Raw genomic sequence first — 18,070 nt, 5'->3', positions numbered from 1 at the left:
TAAATGTTACTAAATGTCAAAAGTGAAAATACTCATCATCTTGAACTGTCCCTTATCAATGTTTTATATCATTACTGATTTGTCTGGGCGTCACTTCAATGTGGTAGCTGGTCGAATAAGGATTTTTTTAAACTAGCAAAATAGTGCAGCTTTGTAGTTGTGTATATATATATAATTATCAATACAGTCTGAACAGTATTGTATTTTGGAATATATAAATATATATAAGTTGATATTCAATTTTTACAATATATCAGCTGATAATCATTGTATATAAGCACATAACCTTTACAGATAGGTTTCATCAGAATTCCTGTGGGAGATTTTACTGTTCAAAACATCCTCAAAACAAGCATGCAGTTGAATCAATGCCTCTCTGAAACAGTTTTAATAAAATTGACATTATACCTTCATGAAGGTAAGGATTTATTGTGGGACTGTTCTATAAGACTGCATCACATTTAGCTAAAGATGCGGGACAAATACAGGGAAAAACTGAATAAAAGGTTGAATAAACATCAAATCCAGCTGCTTCTGTGCACCATTATGACAACAATGTGATAAAATGCTACAGCTTTTACAGTCACCAGATTTCAACCCTGTTGAACAACTATGGCAATTTTGAACCAACTGTGCAATAATGTGATCTGACATATTCAAATCTTTCCAGTGATCTCTGATTGTCTAATGCGCTATGTCCTTTTGTTATGTCTATGTTTTTTTCTTTCTATCTAATCCTTCTAAAAAAAGAAATCATTGTCTCTATGAGATTACCTGATTAAATTGAGGCTGTATAATTGACTTAATTTATTGTGAGAGTTCCTCAGACTTGGTGAGTAGCGTTGAAGCTGCTGTTCTGGAGGCTTGTAGTAGCCTGACTCCATACTAAGACACTTCATGATGAGTTTTCCCTTTGATTTGTCACCAATCTATTCCTCATTAACTGGCAAGTGAGTGTATGTTCTGTGCGTAAAATCTGCAAAGTTGCTATTAGATAAATGTAGTGGAATAACAAGAACAAGTATAGCAGAGTAGACAAATAAAATAGCATGGAATTAATGTACTAAAGTAGTGTGCAAATACCTTAAACTTACACAAGTACCATAAGCATACCTGGTGTTTTCCCACCACTGATTTACATGTGTTGCAGCATGCCCTCCTCGCCGGTGGGAGGCGCTGTGTGTTTCTTTCAGAGTGACTGCACACTGATTGCTGCAGGTCCCTTTAACTCAACTCACATGGAACTCCTGGCCGGTTTTGCCCCGCGTGCTGGCAGTTGAAGCCCTAACCGACCAGACCGAGCTCGGGGCTCGAATCTGTCAGACTCGCCTTTTCTGCCTGATAACCTCGCACGTATCCTGCTTTTCCGAAGTGAATTTTCACGGAAAACGTGGAAGCTAGCGATAAGACCTGCCCTCGGAGGCTGTGTTTACATATTGACAGCTGTAACATACTTGGGACACCGTCGGTAACCACACCGCGAGGGGCAGCTCGTCTATCCAGCCCGGTTTATTAGAAATCTGAAAGTTAACGGTCACGACAAGCTGAAGGTGGTAGCTTTGGGCTGTCGAGATGACAGAAGAACTTGAGCAGATTCTTTCGCAGCTAACTCAGCCTGATAATGCTGTTATTCAGCAGGTAACACCACATTTTTTTTAATTAAAATTTAAACTGAGCTTCACTAGTTTGTTAGACAGATGACAGTTTAGATAACTAACGGTTATTGCATCAAGCTAGCTAACCTAGCAAAGTTAACGTTTGGTGACAATGGCTAGCTAGCTGTCAGTTGGTCATCAGCAACACTATTCTAACGTTTTCCTGCTGAAGTCTTGTCAGTTAACTTATGAAGCTAGGTCAAACTTTATGTTAAAACAATAAATTAAGAATTGGATTGTGAGTCAATTGGCTGTCTTTTGTCATATTGATGCCCTGTGATTTCTATGATATTGCCTTGCAGTTTGTGGCAGCCAGTCTAAACTTTGTGCGACCTCTTTTGTCCCCTTTTAGGCCACCGCCCAGCTGAAACAGGCTTTCAAAGACCCAGCCATTATACCGGCCCTGTGTGCTGTCATGAGCGGCTCCCAAAACCCTCAGGTGTGTGTGTGTGTGTGTGTGTGTGTGTGTGTGTGTGTGTGTGTGTGTGTGAGAAAGAAAGAGAGAGTAGTGTGATCATTATTCTACCCCACATAATACGTATAAGAATAATTTACAGAATGAGTGTGAATGTGGGAAAAAGTGAGTAACAGGTGTCAGCTATTGCCCTCTGTACTTTATTCCATGTTTACTACTCAAAGTCTTTACCCAATTTTATTTCTTAGATCCGCCAGTCAGCTGCAGTGATGCTGAGGCTGCGAGTGAAGAAACACTGGAAGAAGATTAGCCCTAATGATAGAGAGAGGTTTGCTCATTTCTTCTCACTGAGGATTTTCTGACTATTGTAACTCCACACCCAATTGTTATAGTTGAAATGAAGTTGAACTTACGAAATTGTAATGTTTTCCTTCAATCATGCAGCCTTAAGGCAGTGGTGTTGCAAGCCTTTATGCAGGAAACCGAGTAAGTCATTAATTTAATGCAATTTACTGTGTCTTAAATTACCCAGATTTTGTGTGTTGTAAATGACACTTAAACACATAAAGTATTGCTAAAAGTGTGTACAGCCTTATGAAGTCATACACATGTAAAGTGTCATCAGTGAGCCTGAACTCTATGTATATGTCCATGTATCTCTCTTTTGTAGGCACACAGTGCAGCACTCACTCTCCCAACTGTGCGCAGTGATGGTTAAACACGAGACACCAGACCGCTGGCCTGCCCTACTGCAGCTCCTCAATCAGTCCACCAAGAGCAGCAACCCCAATGACAGACAGGTACGGGACTCGTGAAACACCTAGGAACTTAGATAAGGCTAATGTAGCTAATAATTGAACAGAATTTCTGCAATTTGACCTTCAAATGATGGCTGAATACCCCTAAGTCTAAGCTGTGGCTGTTTTTTTATTTAATATTTTCAGTGATTGTTGTTTAAATACATGATCTTCATCAGTAACAACCTTGAAATGTCACTGCTCTTGTGTCCTAACAGATTGGCCTCCTGCTGCTGAATAAAGTAATGGATTCCAACCCTGAGCCTTTCAAGCCTCACTACTGTCAGCTGCTACAGCTGTTCAATTCTGTGCTGCAGGACCACAATAACCCAACAGCCTTGTACTACTGCATCCTCACCCTCACAGCCATAACTGCATACACCGGCTCAGAAGAGATGGTGAGGCAGTGACATAGTTTAACTTTGACATCTGGCAGGAACAGAGTTTCAAACAGTATAGAGACATCATATCCATTACAGGTGGGATCGATTTAAACCCTTTTTATTGACTGAAGTGACTCTTTGCTGCCCCACAGAATCAGATGCGTTCCATTATTCCCAGTCTGATTGTTGCTCTGAAACACCTCATTAAGGCCGATCAGGTAAATTGTAATATGTTAAAGTCATTTTTTTAACAACTTTTTGTTGCCAGATACATGTGTTAAAGTTTGTGGATAAATCAAACATGTCATAGTATTGGGTTTGCTTGTGTCTGCACAGGACCAAGCCAGCGAGGCCATGGAGGTGTTCAATGAGCTCATGGAGAGCGAGGTGTCCATCATCGTCCCTCATGTTACTGACATTGTCCGCTTCTGCTTGGAGGTGGGAGCTTGTGGCCGAATTTGTGTTCTGAATTTCCTTTTAATTTCATAACGGGCAAATGTTTGTTATTTCAGTGCTCAAAGGGCCATATGTGAGAACTAAAACAACATATGTTCAATATTAATGTTTTTGACAGGTGGGCAGTGACACCACACTGACTGATTCTTTGCGGGTGAAAGCACTCTCTTGTATTGCCTTCCTCATCAAGCTGAAGAGCAAGGTAAAGTCGCCCCTCCGCTTCGATAAGTAAATGACCCATCAGTGTCTTTCAGTTTGAAATAAGTAACAAGGATCAAGAATGTCTGCAGTATCAGTCATCATGGTGCACCTCAGTCCTTTTGGATTTTTTTTTCTTTAGAGGGTATAGCAGCCCTCAATGTTGTCTTGATTTTCCATTCACATTAAACAAAGGTATTAACAGATTTGCCCTGTACACTAAAACATATACCATTTCCCTGTTTTAGGAAAACTGAAAAACAAACAAGTTTTCTGGGAAATTTCTTGATCTAAATTTGGTTTAAAAAAATGTAACTATACCTATTCTTTTGTCATTAGAAAAGTTTACTTTCTGGGGTCCAGATGAAGTAAAAGAAATAAACCGCACACCTTATTAACCTAAATATGGTACGATTCATTGATAACAAAATGTGCAGGTCTCCTGGGTTTGCATATATCCATTTCTTTTTCTTTTCTGGCCAACAAAAGGTTGAAGATTTATACTGTTTGCTTTTCTGCTTAATTACATGCACTGTTAGTTAGCTTGTCCCCAGACAAAGTATTTGGAGTAGTAAAATTATATTGATTTAATTTAAAAAACTCCTTACAATTTTCTCTACTTATTTTTAGACTGTGCTGAAGCAGAAGCTGCTGAACCCCATCCTGCAGAACATTTTCCCTGTACTGACTGCATCTCCCCCACCTGGCGAGCAGGACCCAGAGGATGAGGAGGATGACAGCGGAGATGGCACAGACAATGACAATCCCAAACATTGTGCTGCTCAGGTAGTGGAAAGTTACTTTTGTTGATGTGCAATGAGTTCCTTTGTTGTGACAGAAAATGTGTTTTACAACAACTGTAGTAAATTCACTGTGGAGTTGAAAGGAAGATCAATCTTGATTTGTTGTTGATGTATTCCCAGATTATTGACACTATGGCACTCCACATGCCCCCGGAGAAACTGTTTCAACAACTGGTAAGTCATTTGGATGTCGATACAAGCAGTAATGTGCTATGTTATGGTGAACTTTCTTGTTTAGTTCATTGTTTAGCTCTTGGTTCATCTAAAAACTGCATTGTGCTGTAAATAGCTAACACAGTGACCTGCCTCTTAACAATGAATTGCGTTGTATAAATTGTCTCTTGTGTTTTAGATGCCCCTCACACAGACCTGCCTCGCCAGTGAAAACCCCTATCAGAGGAAGGGGGGTCTGATGTGTCTTGCTGTGCTGGCTGAAGGATGTGCTGACCACATACGCACCAAGTACGTCAAGTTTTTTCTTTCTTTCTTTTTTTTTTGTAAAATAATCTATCATTAATTACAACACACTTATAGTCTTTGTGAAAGTGGTCTGATGACTGGCGGTTGACTGTCACCAGTGTTTGAGTTTATTCTCCTTTTGCTCTGTATTTGTGTTAGGATGCTGTCATCCATGCTGCAGACAGTGTGCCAGAGTCTTTCTGATAGTAATCAGGTGGTTCGCAGTGCCGGGCTTTTTGCCCTGGGGCAGTTCTCTGAACATTTACAGGTGAGTCAACACAGCAACATGTACAGTTGTATACATGTGTTTTTTTATTTTTATTTTTGCTTACGTTTAAATATTTTGCTTTATTATACTTTTAATGAGATGTGTTTGGACTTTATGTAGGACTGAATTGCACTGACTCACTTCGATTGAGTACTGCTTATTTAGTATAGGTTTACTAATATATGTGCACAGAATATAATTCTTTTTTTTTTTTTTAATTATTATCATAGAAAAAAAAATATTTCAAACAGAATAGGTCTATTGTTTGTTGTTCACTTTGTTTTCCACCTATTCTTCTTAGCCTGAAGTGAGCAAGTACTGTGCAGAGTTGATGCCTTTGCTGCTGGGCTACCTTTCATCCTTGAATCAGGCCAAGGTCGGCCATGTCACTAAGGCCTTTTATGCTCTAGAGAACTTCATGGAGAACTTAGGTAAGCTTAAAAAAAGGTTCATGCAGCGACTGACACTGTAGGATCTGCACACCTTGCCTAATGCAAGAGGAAACAAGAAACTTTCATAGACATCAACTTTCCTGCTTTTCATTTTTTTTAAAAACCCAACCTTGAAATACATTATTAGAAAACTAACAATAATAATCACTGATCTACATAAAATAGTCCAAACTTTGTTATAAGCTATTCATCTGATTTTTTGGCATACATTTTACAAGATGCAGTCTTTTTAATAATTATCCATGATTTAATCATCCAAAGTTTGTAGAAAAGGATCTACATTTCTTTTAATCTCCCTTTTTTTTTGCTAAACAGGAGCGGATATTGAGCCGTACCTGCCCACCCTGATGGAGACTATGTTGTCCGCCCTCAACAACACTGAAAACCTAAAGATAAAAGAGCTCGCTGTGTCGGCCATAGGGGCCATAGGTAAGAAACACAATTTGTCCAAAGATAAGAAAATAATTCTGCCATTTTTTTACTGGCTAACTATGTAAGCTATATGTTAAACTTTCTTCCAGCTTCAAATTAATTTTCATAATCAACACTGTATAACTTTGAGCATAATTTTACAAGTCTATAGGTGTATTTTGCTTAAGGAATGTTTTTCTCATGTGGACAGCTGAGCATGAGAGCAGCTTTACATTTTAGGCAAAACTTTTCACTATGACACAATCTTGCAAAACAATCTTGTGACTGCTTGGATTTAAAGTCAGGTGACCCAAGCCCCATTGTGAATCATTGTCTTATCAGCCAATGCTGCCAAGGAGCTGCTGGTTCCCTACTTCCCACCAGTTATTGAAAGCCTGAAGGGCTTCCTGACCACTACCACAGAGGAAATGAGGTCTCTGCAAACCCAATCACTGGGTAGGTAAACCACAGAGATTTGCAAAGGACAAGGAGGAAGTTGGCAGTTTGGTATATTTAGAACAAGAAAACATCCCACTGATCACTGGTAGCATCTTGTTATACTTATTATTTACTCTGTTAAGGCAGCAAATATGACATCTCATTAACACCAAACTTAACAGCATGAATGACTGAATGAATGGATGTTGGTCCTCGTGTGTTGCTGTCAGATACTCTCTCCGTTCTGGCCCGCACCATCGGCAAAGATGTCTTCAGTCCTCTTGCTGCAGAGTGCCTTCAGCTGGGCCTCAACCTGACAGACACCATTGATGACCCTGACTTGAGACGATGCACGTAAGTCACTCAGTTTGCGTGAATGTTTTAGGGTTGTTGTCTCCGCTCATTAAACCAGTCCACACACACACACACACACACAAAAAAAGAGAAATAAAAATACATACATGAATTTCTGTGCAGAGTATACACATCATTGTCATTATTTAAGATAAATAAATAAATGTTGGTATCTATCTATCTATCTATCTATCTAACAGCAAAACAAAATCAATAATTAATGTCCTTGTGTTGTCTGTAATCTCTGCTTCATCTCTCTGTGTTCCCCCCCCCGGCAGGTACAGCCTTTACTCCTCTGTGTCCACAGTCAGCCCAGAATGCCTGACTCCCCACCTCACTGCCATCACCACAGTCATGCTGCTCGCCCTCAAGTCTAATGAAGGCATCACGGTATGAGGCACACAAACAACGCTCTACAGGCTTTTCACGGTATAAATAATGAAACAGATTTTCACTTATCACCCCCCTCTGTCCTCTCTCCAGGCACACCTCGAGGAGGATAAGACCTTTGTCCTGCTGGATGAAGATGATGATGACGATGCAGAAGAAAAAGATGTGGATTTTCTGGAAGACGAGCCTGAGACAGATGTCCATGATGTTGCAGGGTATTGGTCACTCACACAAATGTATATTTACTACCATTGTTAAGCAAAAGACTGCTCTAACTCGGTCTATTCATCTCTCAGGTTCAGTGTGGAGAACGCCTACATCGATGAGAAGGAGGACGCCTGTGATGCTTTGGGAGAGATCGCCTTAAACACTGGGTAACAGATATTTAAAGAGGATCTAGTCTTAGCATTTATATGGCATTTCCTGTATTTCTCCTCTAGTCAGAATTAATTCTCAAAAACTGTATTGCAAGTTATTTGAGTAATGTGTGCAGTTACACTATAGCTAAAGCTCTACTTTTGTAGGGAGTAATGATGAAAGGTTTTGCATTATTTTCGTGTCAGATATGTTCTTAAAAAGCTTGATATATCAACTAAATGTCAGACATTTTCTTGTGTGCATACATGTGAATATTTGAACTTGTGTTGCTCTGGTGTCCCCCCTGACAGTGCTGCCTTCCAGCCCTTCCTGGAGTCCAGCTTCCAGCAGGTTTACGAGATGAGAGATGTAAGTCACTCTGGCTGGTTGGCCCAGTCATCCTGCTCTGTCTAATGTGCTGTGAAGAGCATTGTGGTCTTGGTTTGTGCATACATTGTGCCACTCCAGGGTTTGTCTCCTTATTGATGGACGAGTCTGTTAATAGATTTATAATGCAACTCTTATTCTCTCAACATGTCATTATCATTTACTTATTTTAACTTTACCCATGGTGCTTTAACCTAACCTCCCCCCAGTTTCCCCATGAGGATGTCCGCAGGGCAGCATTTGGAGCCATGGGCCACTTTTGTCAAGCTCAGCATCAAGTGTGGAAGGAGAATCCCACCGAGGCCAACTACCAGGGTAAAGCCTCTCTTTGCTGGAACTTTACACTACTGTTACTGCTTTCAGGAAATATAGAAATTAGCAGTGCTGCTGTCTGCTGCCCTGGGGATTATTTAAGATCAACATCAAGGGACAATAAACAAATTGTCTCCAAGCAGATGTACAGTATACTGTAAGACTGCCTTAACAGTAAGGCAGAGGCCAGCTAACTTATGTTTTTTATTACAACTGTGTCAAAAAGGTATTAATTCTGTTGCTTTTAGCTAATTATAAGGTATTTCTCCTCTTTCCTGTACGTCCCCCCACCCCCAGCCCTCCTGAAGTTGCTGGATGTGGTTCTTCCATGCTTTGTGGAAACAGTGCGAACAGAGCACGAGCGCCAGGTTGTGATGGGCATCCTGGAAACCATGAACACTGTCATGAAGTCCTGCAAAGAGGAGGCTTTCAAAAATCCCTCACGCCTGAAGGAGATCAGCCATGTCATCCGTGATGTGCTCAAGAAAAAGGTGAGATGGGGAGAGACTGATGAGGATGGGGAGATCGTGGCTGTTAAAACTATGGTCACTAAAATAATGTTTTATTATAGGTGGAAGCTATAATAGTAACCTTTCACCATTGTTTTTTTTTCTCTCCGATCAGACCGTTTGTCAGGATGGTGGTGGTGATGAAGCCGATGATGAAGACCAACAGGTAGGCTGTCCTCTTGCTGCATATCAGAGTCAAAGTCATAAACATCACAGTACATCTACACATACTTATCTATTCTTGTGTGTCACCACAATAAAGCAGATTTCAAATCAAAGTTCTGCATGTTTGGATGAATATGAATTGGCATCATTGTGGAAACAACATGTTGATTTATTTCTATGTAAAGTGTATGACCTCACATTACACTGATTCAGTCAAAACAAAAACATCCACCAAAATGCATGCAGTGTGCTTTAAACAAAGAATTCTAAATGTTGATTGATATAAATACAGAATATATAGATATTGAATCACAGATTTTTACCCATTATTTCCATGTTTCTATGTTCACAATACTCTCCATTTGCTCATTATGCTTTTTGCTGATGTGCTGTCTGGTTCAGGCGGAGTATGATGCCATGCTGCAGGAGTATGCTGGGGAGGGAATTCCTCTGGTGGCCTCTTCTGTGCCTGCAGACACCTTTGCCCCTTTCCTCAATGACCTGCTTCCTCTCCTCATGAGCAAAGCCGTGAGTCTGAAACTACTGACAGAAGTTCACAGAAATCTTATTCACTCAAACACATTTTCTCAGCTCAAAACTATCCCGGTCCTGTCTTCTAGTACTCATTGAACTCCTGACACTGCAGCTGCTTTTTTTTTTTTTTTTAACAAAAACTCTTTGCAACTGCAAGCTCATTTTCAGAGAGCAAACTCTGACTTAGAGGTTGATTAATTGCTTACATACAAAAAGTGGCATGTGGTTGCTTAAAAAAGTGAATATAATAGAAACAAGGGGAGTTTGTGTCAGAGACAAAGCTCCCTGCACAATTCAGCAATATTCAAGACTAACAGATGATTCAGATTCAGTGTGATATGTCAAAATGACCTCAGCAAGTTCTTTGCATCTCTTTCTTTGCAAAGCAAGCTATATCCCTCTGAATGAATTCCTAACTACACAAGGGTGTAGGTTACAATGTCATCATAGTGCAATCCTTTGATATGCTACTAATTAATGCCTTTGACGTGTCCTTTTTTGACAGTGTCACACTAATTAATTTTCTTTATCCCGTAAAAGAAAACCACGTGCACTGTGGCAGACCGGTCCTTCTCTGTGGGAACAATCGGAGAAATCCTGCAGGCCCTTGTGAGCGTGTCCGGGGGCCAGGCACTGGCAGGCCGACTGTCCAACCGTTTGCTTCCCGTGCTGGTAGCCGGAGTGAGGGACAGCGATCCCGAGGTCCGCAACAACAGCGTGTTCGGACTGGGATGTCTGGCCCAAGCAGCTGGACCCATCTGTGTAACGTATCCTTTTCACTCGTGTGTGTTTCTTGGAGTGTGGATGTGGGTGTATGAATACATAATCTAAAAACATCAAATGCAGCTGTTCCTTAACGAAATGTGTTTCACAGAGACTATCCCATGATGCTGTCTGTGTTTTCCAACATGCTGACTAAAGAGTTAGACCTGCGGGTGATTGACAACCTGTGTGCTGCCCTCTGCAGGATGATCATGAGTAATGTGGATGCTGTCCCTCTGGAGCAGGTATCGTTACAGCTTCCACCTCTCCTGAGAAGATAGTATTTATTGTAGCCCCAGCAAGTAAACTTTACTGCTGACCACGTATTTCCACGAGCAGGAAATTCACTACAGACACGGTGTGCTCTCTAACAGGTTTTGCCTGCTCTGGTGGCCCGTCTTCCACTCAAGGAGGACATGGAGGAGAATAAGACGGTGTTCAGTTGCCTGGCTATGCTCTACACACACAGTCCTGCTCTGGTACAGTACAGATACAATGTATTTTTTTCCGGCCCTACAGAAACCTTTTTCGTTACTCCTCTATATATATTAAAATGGGACATTATTAAGGTTAATTGATAGTGGCATCATGCATGGGTGTAAGCACCATGGTAAATTCACTTCTTACAATATTGCTATAATTTATCAGTTTCTCTATATATCATGACATTGATTTATTTATTTATTTTTTACTAAAAAAAAAAAAAGACAGAATTCCACATTATTGATGCCGAGGCAGCTTCAAATGCGTTGTACTGACCACTATCAGGCTAATGTTTTCATCATTTTTTTATTACATTTTGATATGTTTTATAAAGTATTACTACATCACATGCATGCATACAGCCTACTACAACTCTAGATCACACAATTCTATAGAACTAAGACAAATTTAGCAGTTACACGAAGACAAAGAGGTGACAGCAGGATACATAAACCGAAACATTTTGATTCTGAACAATTGGTTTTAATTGACATTACATGCCTTCATGATAATCCTGAAAATGTACGGTTCCTCAGACTTTGTGTGAATTTGGTCCTAAGACTTGGACACAAATATTCAACAGTGTTACTGCATTTCTTTAAATCCTTTTTCCCTTCCAGGTTGTGAAGCTAATGAAGCCCATAGTTGCAGCTTCCAGTCATGTCTTTGGCAACAACAAAGTTGATACAGGTGAAGATTTCTTAAGTAACAGGCAGCATTTTCAGACCTGATTTTACAGATTGCACTGAAAGAGCCACTGATTTACCTGAACTCTATGGTTAGTGTTCAAGCCCTTTGTGCATCTAAAGTTATTGAAAAACAAAGCTAACATCCTCTTTTCCTTCCATTGAGTATCCAGAGTCAGTCACTGCTGCCTCCTGTCTCAATATTGCTGTTTTAGTCTCTGTCATCAGTGTTTTGCTGTCTCCCCTAAACTTATTTTGTCTCTCCTCCCCAGAAACACAGAACACTTTGGCCATGCTGATTAAAGAATTTGCCCAGCAACACTCTGCAGATTTCCAAGCAGCTGTGACATCACTTCCTGGAGAGCAGCAGGCCAAACTTAGCGCGGCCGTCTCTGCCTCATAGCCCACACACATCCTTCCACTCCTTTGTGTGAAAGCCAGCCAAAAAAAAAAGGAATTTTTATACTGTAGGTGGAAAATGGGACAGTTACTTGTGACGTTTCCCCAAAATGATCTAAATGCAGCACTTCAACCATTCTACAATTTATTATTACATTCAACGGTCATGCTCCCGAGTATTAACTTTTAATTTATTTACTTATAAGCATGCTATATTGAAGTTTTATTATTTTAAGAGTAACGGTTATCCTGTGTTGTTACCACTGTATTTTGTTTCTCTGTTATTCCCAAAAAGTGCTACTGTTAATTGCTACTGTCCCATTTCTGCCACTGTTTGGACGGGCTCCTGGCTTTGCTATGTGAGTGTGAAGCAATGAAGTTGGATTCCTGATAAATGTTTTTGTTTTTGTTTTGTTCCAACCTTCAATTACAAGTCAGCAGACTTTAAACTTTTGATTTAGAATTTATTGTTGCCTCTCAGAGATTTATTGGTTGCTTACAAAGGGCTTTCTCTAATGGGCCGACAGTGCAGCTGTGAGTTGTGTGAACTCTGGCAGACACACAGCAGTGAGAACCCCCAGAGGTAACTGACTAACTGGACACACTGAGCTATTAGGTCACACTCAGTTGTTACAAAAACAGCACTTACTTTACCCTCAATACGCTGTTAAAGCTTACAGCAGCTCAGCCTGTGACTGCATGCAGCAGTAACCAGTCCGTCTCTATTGGTGCTATTTCTGGCCAGCTTGTTAAAATCTATTCGAGTATCCTACAAAACAAATTTGACAAGTGCAAGAGATACTTTACAAATGCTTTAAAAATTTAACGTGATGCTTCAATGCTGGCAAGTTTCGCCATGCAGTTAATGTCAAGCCATTCAACCTCGCCTCACTGCGGAAAGACGACACTTTGAATCCTCTAAATAAATGCAAAAGTGCATCTTGGAATCAAAATGGAGTTAAAAAGTGCTTTGCCATGGAGTAGTTGAACATGTATGTCAGCCTAAATGGCTAGCTTGTTGATTCACATTAAACTGCACTCTTATTTTGGATGATAGTTGACTCTGTGTTGCTCCTCAGATCTCCCGTTGTCCCTGGTCCTCAGTAAAGTCCGGCTGCTGATTTTCCAACGCCATAGTCATCTGCACCGGTGTCAGCCCGTTCTCCCCTGACAGACAGAGAGAGGTCTTTTTTTAAATGCTTGTTCCATTTAAACCACAACGATATATTAGCATGTGCTAATGACGAGAGGGACAGATATTACACATGGATAAGAAATTCCTATGAGGTTGTAAACACGACACAACTGAGACGATTTGATCGAGTGGCTCTATTTTGTCTGTTTTTGCACTGTTGTTGACATTGAGCATAATCTTCAGCTCTCTCTGTTACACAACAACCAGCCTTTTCTGCACAGATGTCATAAAAAAATAACAGAAATGAATGACCGTGAGTCAGACAAGTCAAACAAATTTTCACAAATTCCCGATAGCGTTGAGACTTTATCTGGACTCTGATGCCATGTTTACCATGATCTCATTTCAGTGCCTGAGGCTGTGGCACACCGCTGTGATCTACATCAGCCTGACAGTTTACCCGTTATCTGAGAGGTCACTGTAGGCTGTGGCATGGCTGAGTGACTATTTGGGCATGGTTGTGCAAATACAGAAATAAATCCTCCATCACATGAGCACAGACAGAAGATGAGGAAAAATTTGAATCCAGGAACCCCGAGAGCTGACAGTAACAGCAACATAAACTACATTAAAGTGGTAGTTTGGGTTATTTTCAAGTGGGGTTGTATCCATAGACAGTTTATTACATACAGTAGAAGTAGAAGTAGAAGTCGGTGCTATCCATTCAAGTGTGCAGTGTATTTAAAGTAATTTTTTTTACAGCTTTACCTTTAAGTCAGCCTGCAATTTCCAACAAGGTTGTTGGAATAAACATTGATTTATATTGATCACCTCAAACCAGACTCCATAGAGAAAAACAGTGATTTAACATCCCTGAACACAGGAGCTGCTGGTCTCCAGCTGCCGTTATCTGGTGTTTTGTGCATTATTTTGTGACAGTGGCATTCATAAGGGTGAGTTCAGATTCCCCAAAGTCACACAATAACACTAACTAACTAAACAAGGTAGCAGTAGAGCAGCAGCATGGTCGGCGAGCTAAAACTGCTGTTTTTTGTCACTGGAGTCTGGGGGCTTCGACAGGAGCATAGATGCAGAACTGAAGCAATTCACAGCTTTCCCGTTGGCACGGGATATCTGATGGAAAAATAAAAGAGTGACAATTCTCTAAATATAGCATACAACTTAAACTGTTATTGATTGTTCGTGGCCAAAATCCATTTCGCTGCTGACCTCTCTGCAGCGGTGCATTGCTTAGCTTTCATATCACACTCCAGCCTGCTTTTTCAAACTGGGGGCGTGTTGACCGCCATGACCTGTAGTTATTAAACTATCTATGGATAAGTGTCTTAAACAACCACACCTAGAAAAAAAAATCTGAACTATCCTTCAAATAACTTGACAGTTTGAAGGATTTCAAATTGGGCTGATTTCAAAGCGCTTGCAGACCTGTGTATCTGTGTTTCCAGGGCAGGATATCCATTCCTGTGCGACAGAATGAGCGGTCAGTGTGGGCCTCGGTGCTGTACAGGACCTCCTGCAGCTGTTTGTCTCCGGGCTTTTGGGCTTTCACTCTCACCTACAAGAGAAAACCAACGTTATGTTACGATCCTGCCCCTGGCATCCTTTTGTTTGCTCCTACACTGTAAAATCTGACAAGCTGATTTTATGTACAATAATCTTGGAAACTGATTGCCTTGAAAAAGGAAAGTAAATGTAACTATAAATCTGAATTTATTTTACGTCAAAGTGTTAAGTTTACTTGAAATTTAGCTGCGTTACTTAGTTTTGTGAAATTATCGTAAGTTAAAAAGTGACGTGAAACTACATTGTTTGGTCTCAGTGTTAGCAACTTCAGAAAAACCAAGTTGATCTGATATAACTTGATTATCACGAAGAGGATTTTACTTTTGATAAACTTAGGAGATCTGTTTTGTTTTCCTAATATGTTTAAGGAAATACAAATATGATTGACTAATATACAATGAGCAGAATACAGAGATATAGTACAGTGTACTTGGTTTTCTGAAGTGTCGAAAACTTGAAAAACATGGTTGTAATTAAACTTAATTTTGAGTTGCAACTTCACAAAATTGAAAAAGATTCATACTTACATGTACTTATCTAAGGCAATCAGCTTTCTAGATTTTTGTAAAATTACCTTGTCAGATTTTACAGTGTATTTACATAAAGACGTCTCATTTTTGAGTCATACCTCCAGGATGGTGATCTCTTTCTCCTTCAGCTTCCCTGCTTTGCTCTTAACCTGTGTCTTCTTGGTGTCAACCCACACTACCCTCTCCTTCACCTCTGACCTGCACACACACACACGCACGGAAACCTGTTAAATCTCATGAAATTCCTTTTAAAGATTCCTCACGCTGAGAGCACACTCACTCTTGGATGCCCAGGTCGGCCAGTGTGGTGTCCAGGAAGGGGAACGGCTGGTGTGCCGGGTCGGGCAGCACCTGTATAGGCAGTGTCACCGCCATGGGGATGTCCCACTCCAGTTCGACGCGCACCAGCTTGCCGCGTGACCCGGGGGACTCCATTCCCGCTGGGCTGTCAGGTACTCCGTTGGCCTGCTCCACATTGGCCTCTCCCTCCTCCACCAAGCTTTTTGTCTCGTCTGCTGCCAGCTTGACTTTCTGATCGCAGTCTGAAGCAAAGAAAGATGTGTACCTCTCCCTTGCCTGTATGCTTTATCTCTGTGACAGATGCTCTGTGTTGTTGCTCTCCCTCTCTGGGCTGGTGATTCAGAGCTCTGACGATGAAGGCCTCTGGAAAGTGTGAGTGTGTGTATGTGTGTGTGTCTAATGCATTCGGACTTGTGCTCTCCCCTCCAGGCTGATATAAGGAGCCGGTGTGAATGTGTGTAATGTGTCACTCAGGTGTGAGGTTTATTAGACTGTCAGGGCGGTGATGGACGGGTGGTGGTGTTCTCTGTGTGGATTATCAGTCTGACCGGGTCTGGGTGACGTCAGTGCTTAGTTGTGCATGTTTTGATGGTAAATAGAGGAAGTATGTGGCCTAAAGTACCTCCAATCTGTGAAGAAATCATTGAGAACTGAATGCTTTGTGATTTGTAATTGGTATGTAGTTCGTTTTCATAACAAAAAGCCAAGAGGTCACATCAGGTTCAGTGTGACAACAGATTTATTACTGTGTAATGAGATGATTCTGGGATGATTCGTCTCCCCTCCGTGCTCTCTCTCCCATTCCCCCGACAGTTCAGGTGGACAGGATTGATGTGTGGATTATTCACAGCTCAGCGCCACATTTTCAGCTTTTGAAAAATGTGTTCTTGCTCTAATTTACAAAGTGGAGGACACACGTGTTGTGATGCATGTGTGTGTAGTCCCGTACAGCAGGGATCTTTTTCCCACTAAACTAGCACTCTGTGCTCAGCATGTCACATTCCAAGGGCAGCCACTATAAATCCTCCTGACGTCAGCACTGTGGAGGGATACAGATGATGTAAAGGCTCGGGAATGTATGGAGCCAACGGGAGGTCGACTGTCTGAGCATCAGGTTGTGGTGGCGCATGTTGGATTTAATGTTCTTTAAAGCTGCTTTTTTGGGGGGGGGGTTACTCATAGTAGTTAGTCTATTGTTCGTCTTAGGAATTTGCCCTTTTGATTCACTCCCTCGGCCCTCATTGCCTTGTTTTCATAGATTTTATAAAAGAAGTGTAAGTAGCCACTGTGATGTCACACATTACTTTGTGAGATTATCGTTTTGAGGCCTTGAGTTGTTTTTTTTTTTTTTTTTTTTTGGCATATTTTTTTGCATGTATGCAGGCATATTAATGCCTGCATATATGCAAAAATTGTGTTTTTTTGGAGCCAGATCATACTCAGATGAGAGGGTGGAACAGCCATGGATACACATTGTGACAACTCTGTTTTGAGTTTTAGATTGATGTGGTAGCGACTTGTCAATCACAAGTCGGCCACACCTTAAAGCATACCCCGCTTTATCGTCTACCCCATTTGGGACCATAACTGACAAAATAATTAAGGGCAAACCACTTCTTTTGACAGTTTTGGGTCCTTTGAGTTGATACATGTAAATGTGTTTTGATACTTTTTGCATTATATGGTGTCAGTGTCTCCATGACAATCCTCCATAGTGCATGCAGGTACAGCTAGAGCTGCTCGCACCACAAAACTTCCCCTCAGTGATTTACCAATCAGCATGTGGACATTGATTAAGTAAAATGTTCATTTCAGTGCATTGATTCAGCATCCCATTTGTATATAGGTAGACTATGTAAAGTCACTGTTTCAGAAAACACATCTTTAGTGGAGCATCCTTGTTGTTTCCACATTACAGGTAAAGCATGAACATGAACACACCAACAGAATGAGGAGCATGTGAATGCACCATTGACCTTTGCTGGTGGTGGTCTGGACTCAAATCCTATTTAATTGGTCCTCATGTGTTCATAGACCTTTTTCCACGGCAGACATTTTGACATTTCATAGTGGGAAAAGCAAAAAAAAAAAAAAAAAAGAAAGTTTATTCAATATCATTACTGATAGCTGCATTCAGGTTTGGTGGGAACCTGGTATTGTGCATGTTGTGCTCACTGGAACAGCTTACTGGCACACTTTTGGAACTCAGTCATTATTGATATTATCAGTTTCACATTTGCTTATTCTTCTATGACGTGAAAATGTCTGCCATAAAAAAAGGTCCATTCAGTGCCTTTGCTGCGCTTTGCTGAAATACGCTAAGGATTTTTGAACACTCAGGCATTCGACAGGCTGGTCCGGTCAATGCTAGACACTGACAAGAGTCATTCAGATGTTGTGTTTGTTCATTTTCGCCCGTCACTATTACAAAATGAACATCATGGTCTA

At 40.9% G+C, this 18,070-nt stretch overlaps 2 protein-coding genes across 2 annotated transcripts; one reads left to right on the top strand and one right to left on the bottom strand.

Moving 5' to 3' along the window:
• Positions 1-1,252: 1,252 nt before the first annotated feature.
• Positions 1,253-13,124, top strand: ipo4 (importin 4). The gene is made up of 30 exons (XM_042510709.1): positions 1,253-1,638; positions 2,008-2,094; positions 2,319-2,398; positions 2,515-2,556; positions 2,741-2,870; positions 3,086-3,265; positions 3,403-3,468; positions 3,587-3,688; positions 3,825-3,908; positions 4,535-4,690; positions 4,828-4,881; positions 5,060-5,169; positions 5,326-5,434; positions 5,736-5,865; positions 6,202-6,315; positions 6,640-6,753; positions 6,966-7,089; positions 7,368-7,479; positions 7,573-7,694; positions 7,776-7,853; positions 8,148-8,205; positions 8,433-8,538; positions 8,833-9,026; positions 9,160-9,210; positions 9,612-9,737; positions 10,284-10,510; positions 10,618-10,750; positions 10,880-10,984; positions 11,609-11,678; positions 11,947-13,124. Exons 1-30 carry the CDS (start codon positions 1,573-1,575, stop codon positions 12,075-12,077), a joined length of 3,261 nt encoding a protein of 1,086 aa, XP_042366643.1. The 5' UTR covers positions 1,253-1,572; the 3' UTR covers positions 12,078-13,124.
• si:ch211-196f5.2 (uncharacterized protein LOC556372 homolog) lies at positions 13,110-16,751 on the bottom strand. The gene is made up of 5 exons (XM_042510891.1): positions 16,676-16,751; positions 15,603-15,864; positions 15,421-15,520; positions 14,655-14,784; positions 13,110-13,240 (listed from the first exon to the last, which is right to left on the bottom strand). Exons 1-5 carry the CDS (start codon positions 16,749-16,751, stop codon positions 13,149-13,151), a joined length of 660 nt encoding a protein of 219 aa, XP_042366825.1. The 3' UTR covers positions 13,110-13,148.
• Positions 16,752-18,070: the final 1,319 nt, after the last annotated feature.

Source organism: Plectropomus leopardus, chromosome 21 (assembly GCF_008729295.1).
Source record: "Plectropomus leopardus isolate mb chromosome 21, YSFRI_Pleo_2.0, whole genome shotgun sequence".
NCBI classification, from domain to species: Eukaryota; Metazoa; Chordata; class Actinopteri; order Perciformes; family Serranidae; genus Plectropomus; species Plectropomus leopardus.
The sequence above is the reverse complement of the archived record's forward strand: the minus strand, read 5'-3'. Positions and strand labels throughout refer to the sequence as shown.

Excerpts from the sequence above, each read along its gene's own strand:
- ipo4 (XM_042510709.1), top strand. The coding sequence starts at position 1,573 with ATGACAGAAGAACTTGAGCAGATTCTTTCGCAGCTAACTCAGCCTGAT. Across the intron at positions 3,689-3,824 it reads TTGTCCGCTTCTGCTTGGAG|GTGGGCAGTGACACCACACT; the intron begins GTGGGAGCTTGT and ends TGTTTTTGACAG. Across the intron at positions 4,882-5,059 it reads AGAAACTGTTTCAACAACTG|ATGCCCCTCACACAGACCTG; the intron begins GTAAGTCATTTG and ends CTTGTGTTTTAG.
- si:ch211-196f5.2 (XM_042510891.1), bottom strand. The coding sequence starts at position 16,751 with ATGCGCCACCACAACCTGATGCTCAGACAGTCGACCTCCCGTTGGCTC. Across the intron at positions 14,785-15,420 it reads AAGAGATCACCATCCTGGAG|GTGAGAGTGAAAGCCCAAAA; the intron begins GTATGACTCAAA and ends TTTCTCTTGTAG. Across the intron at positions 13,241-14,654 it reads CTGGAAACACAGATACACAG|GGGAGAACGGGCTGACACCG; the intron begins GTCTGCAAGCGC and ends TCTGTCTGTCAG.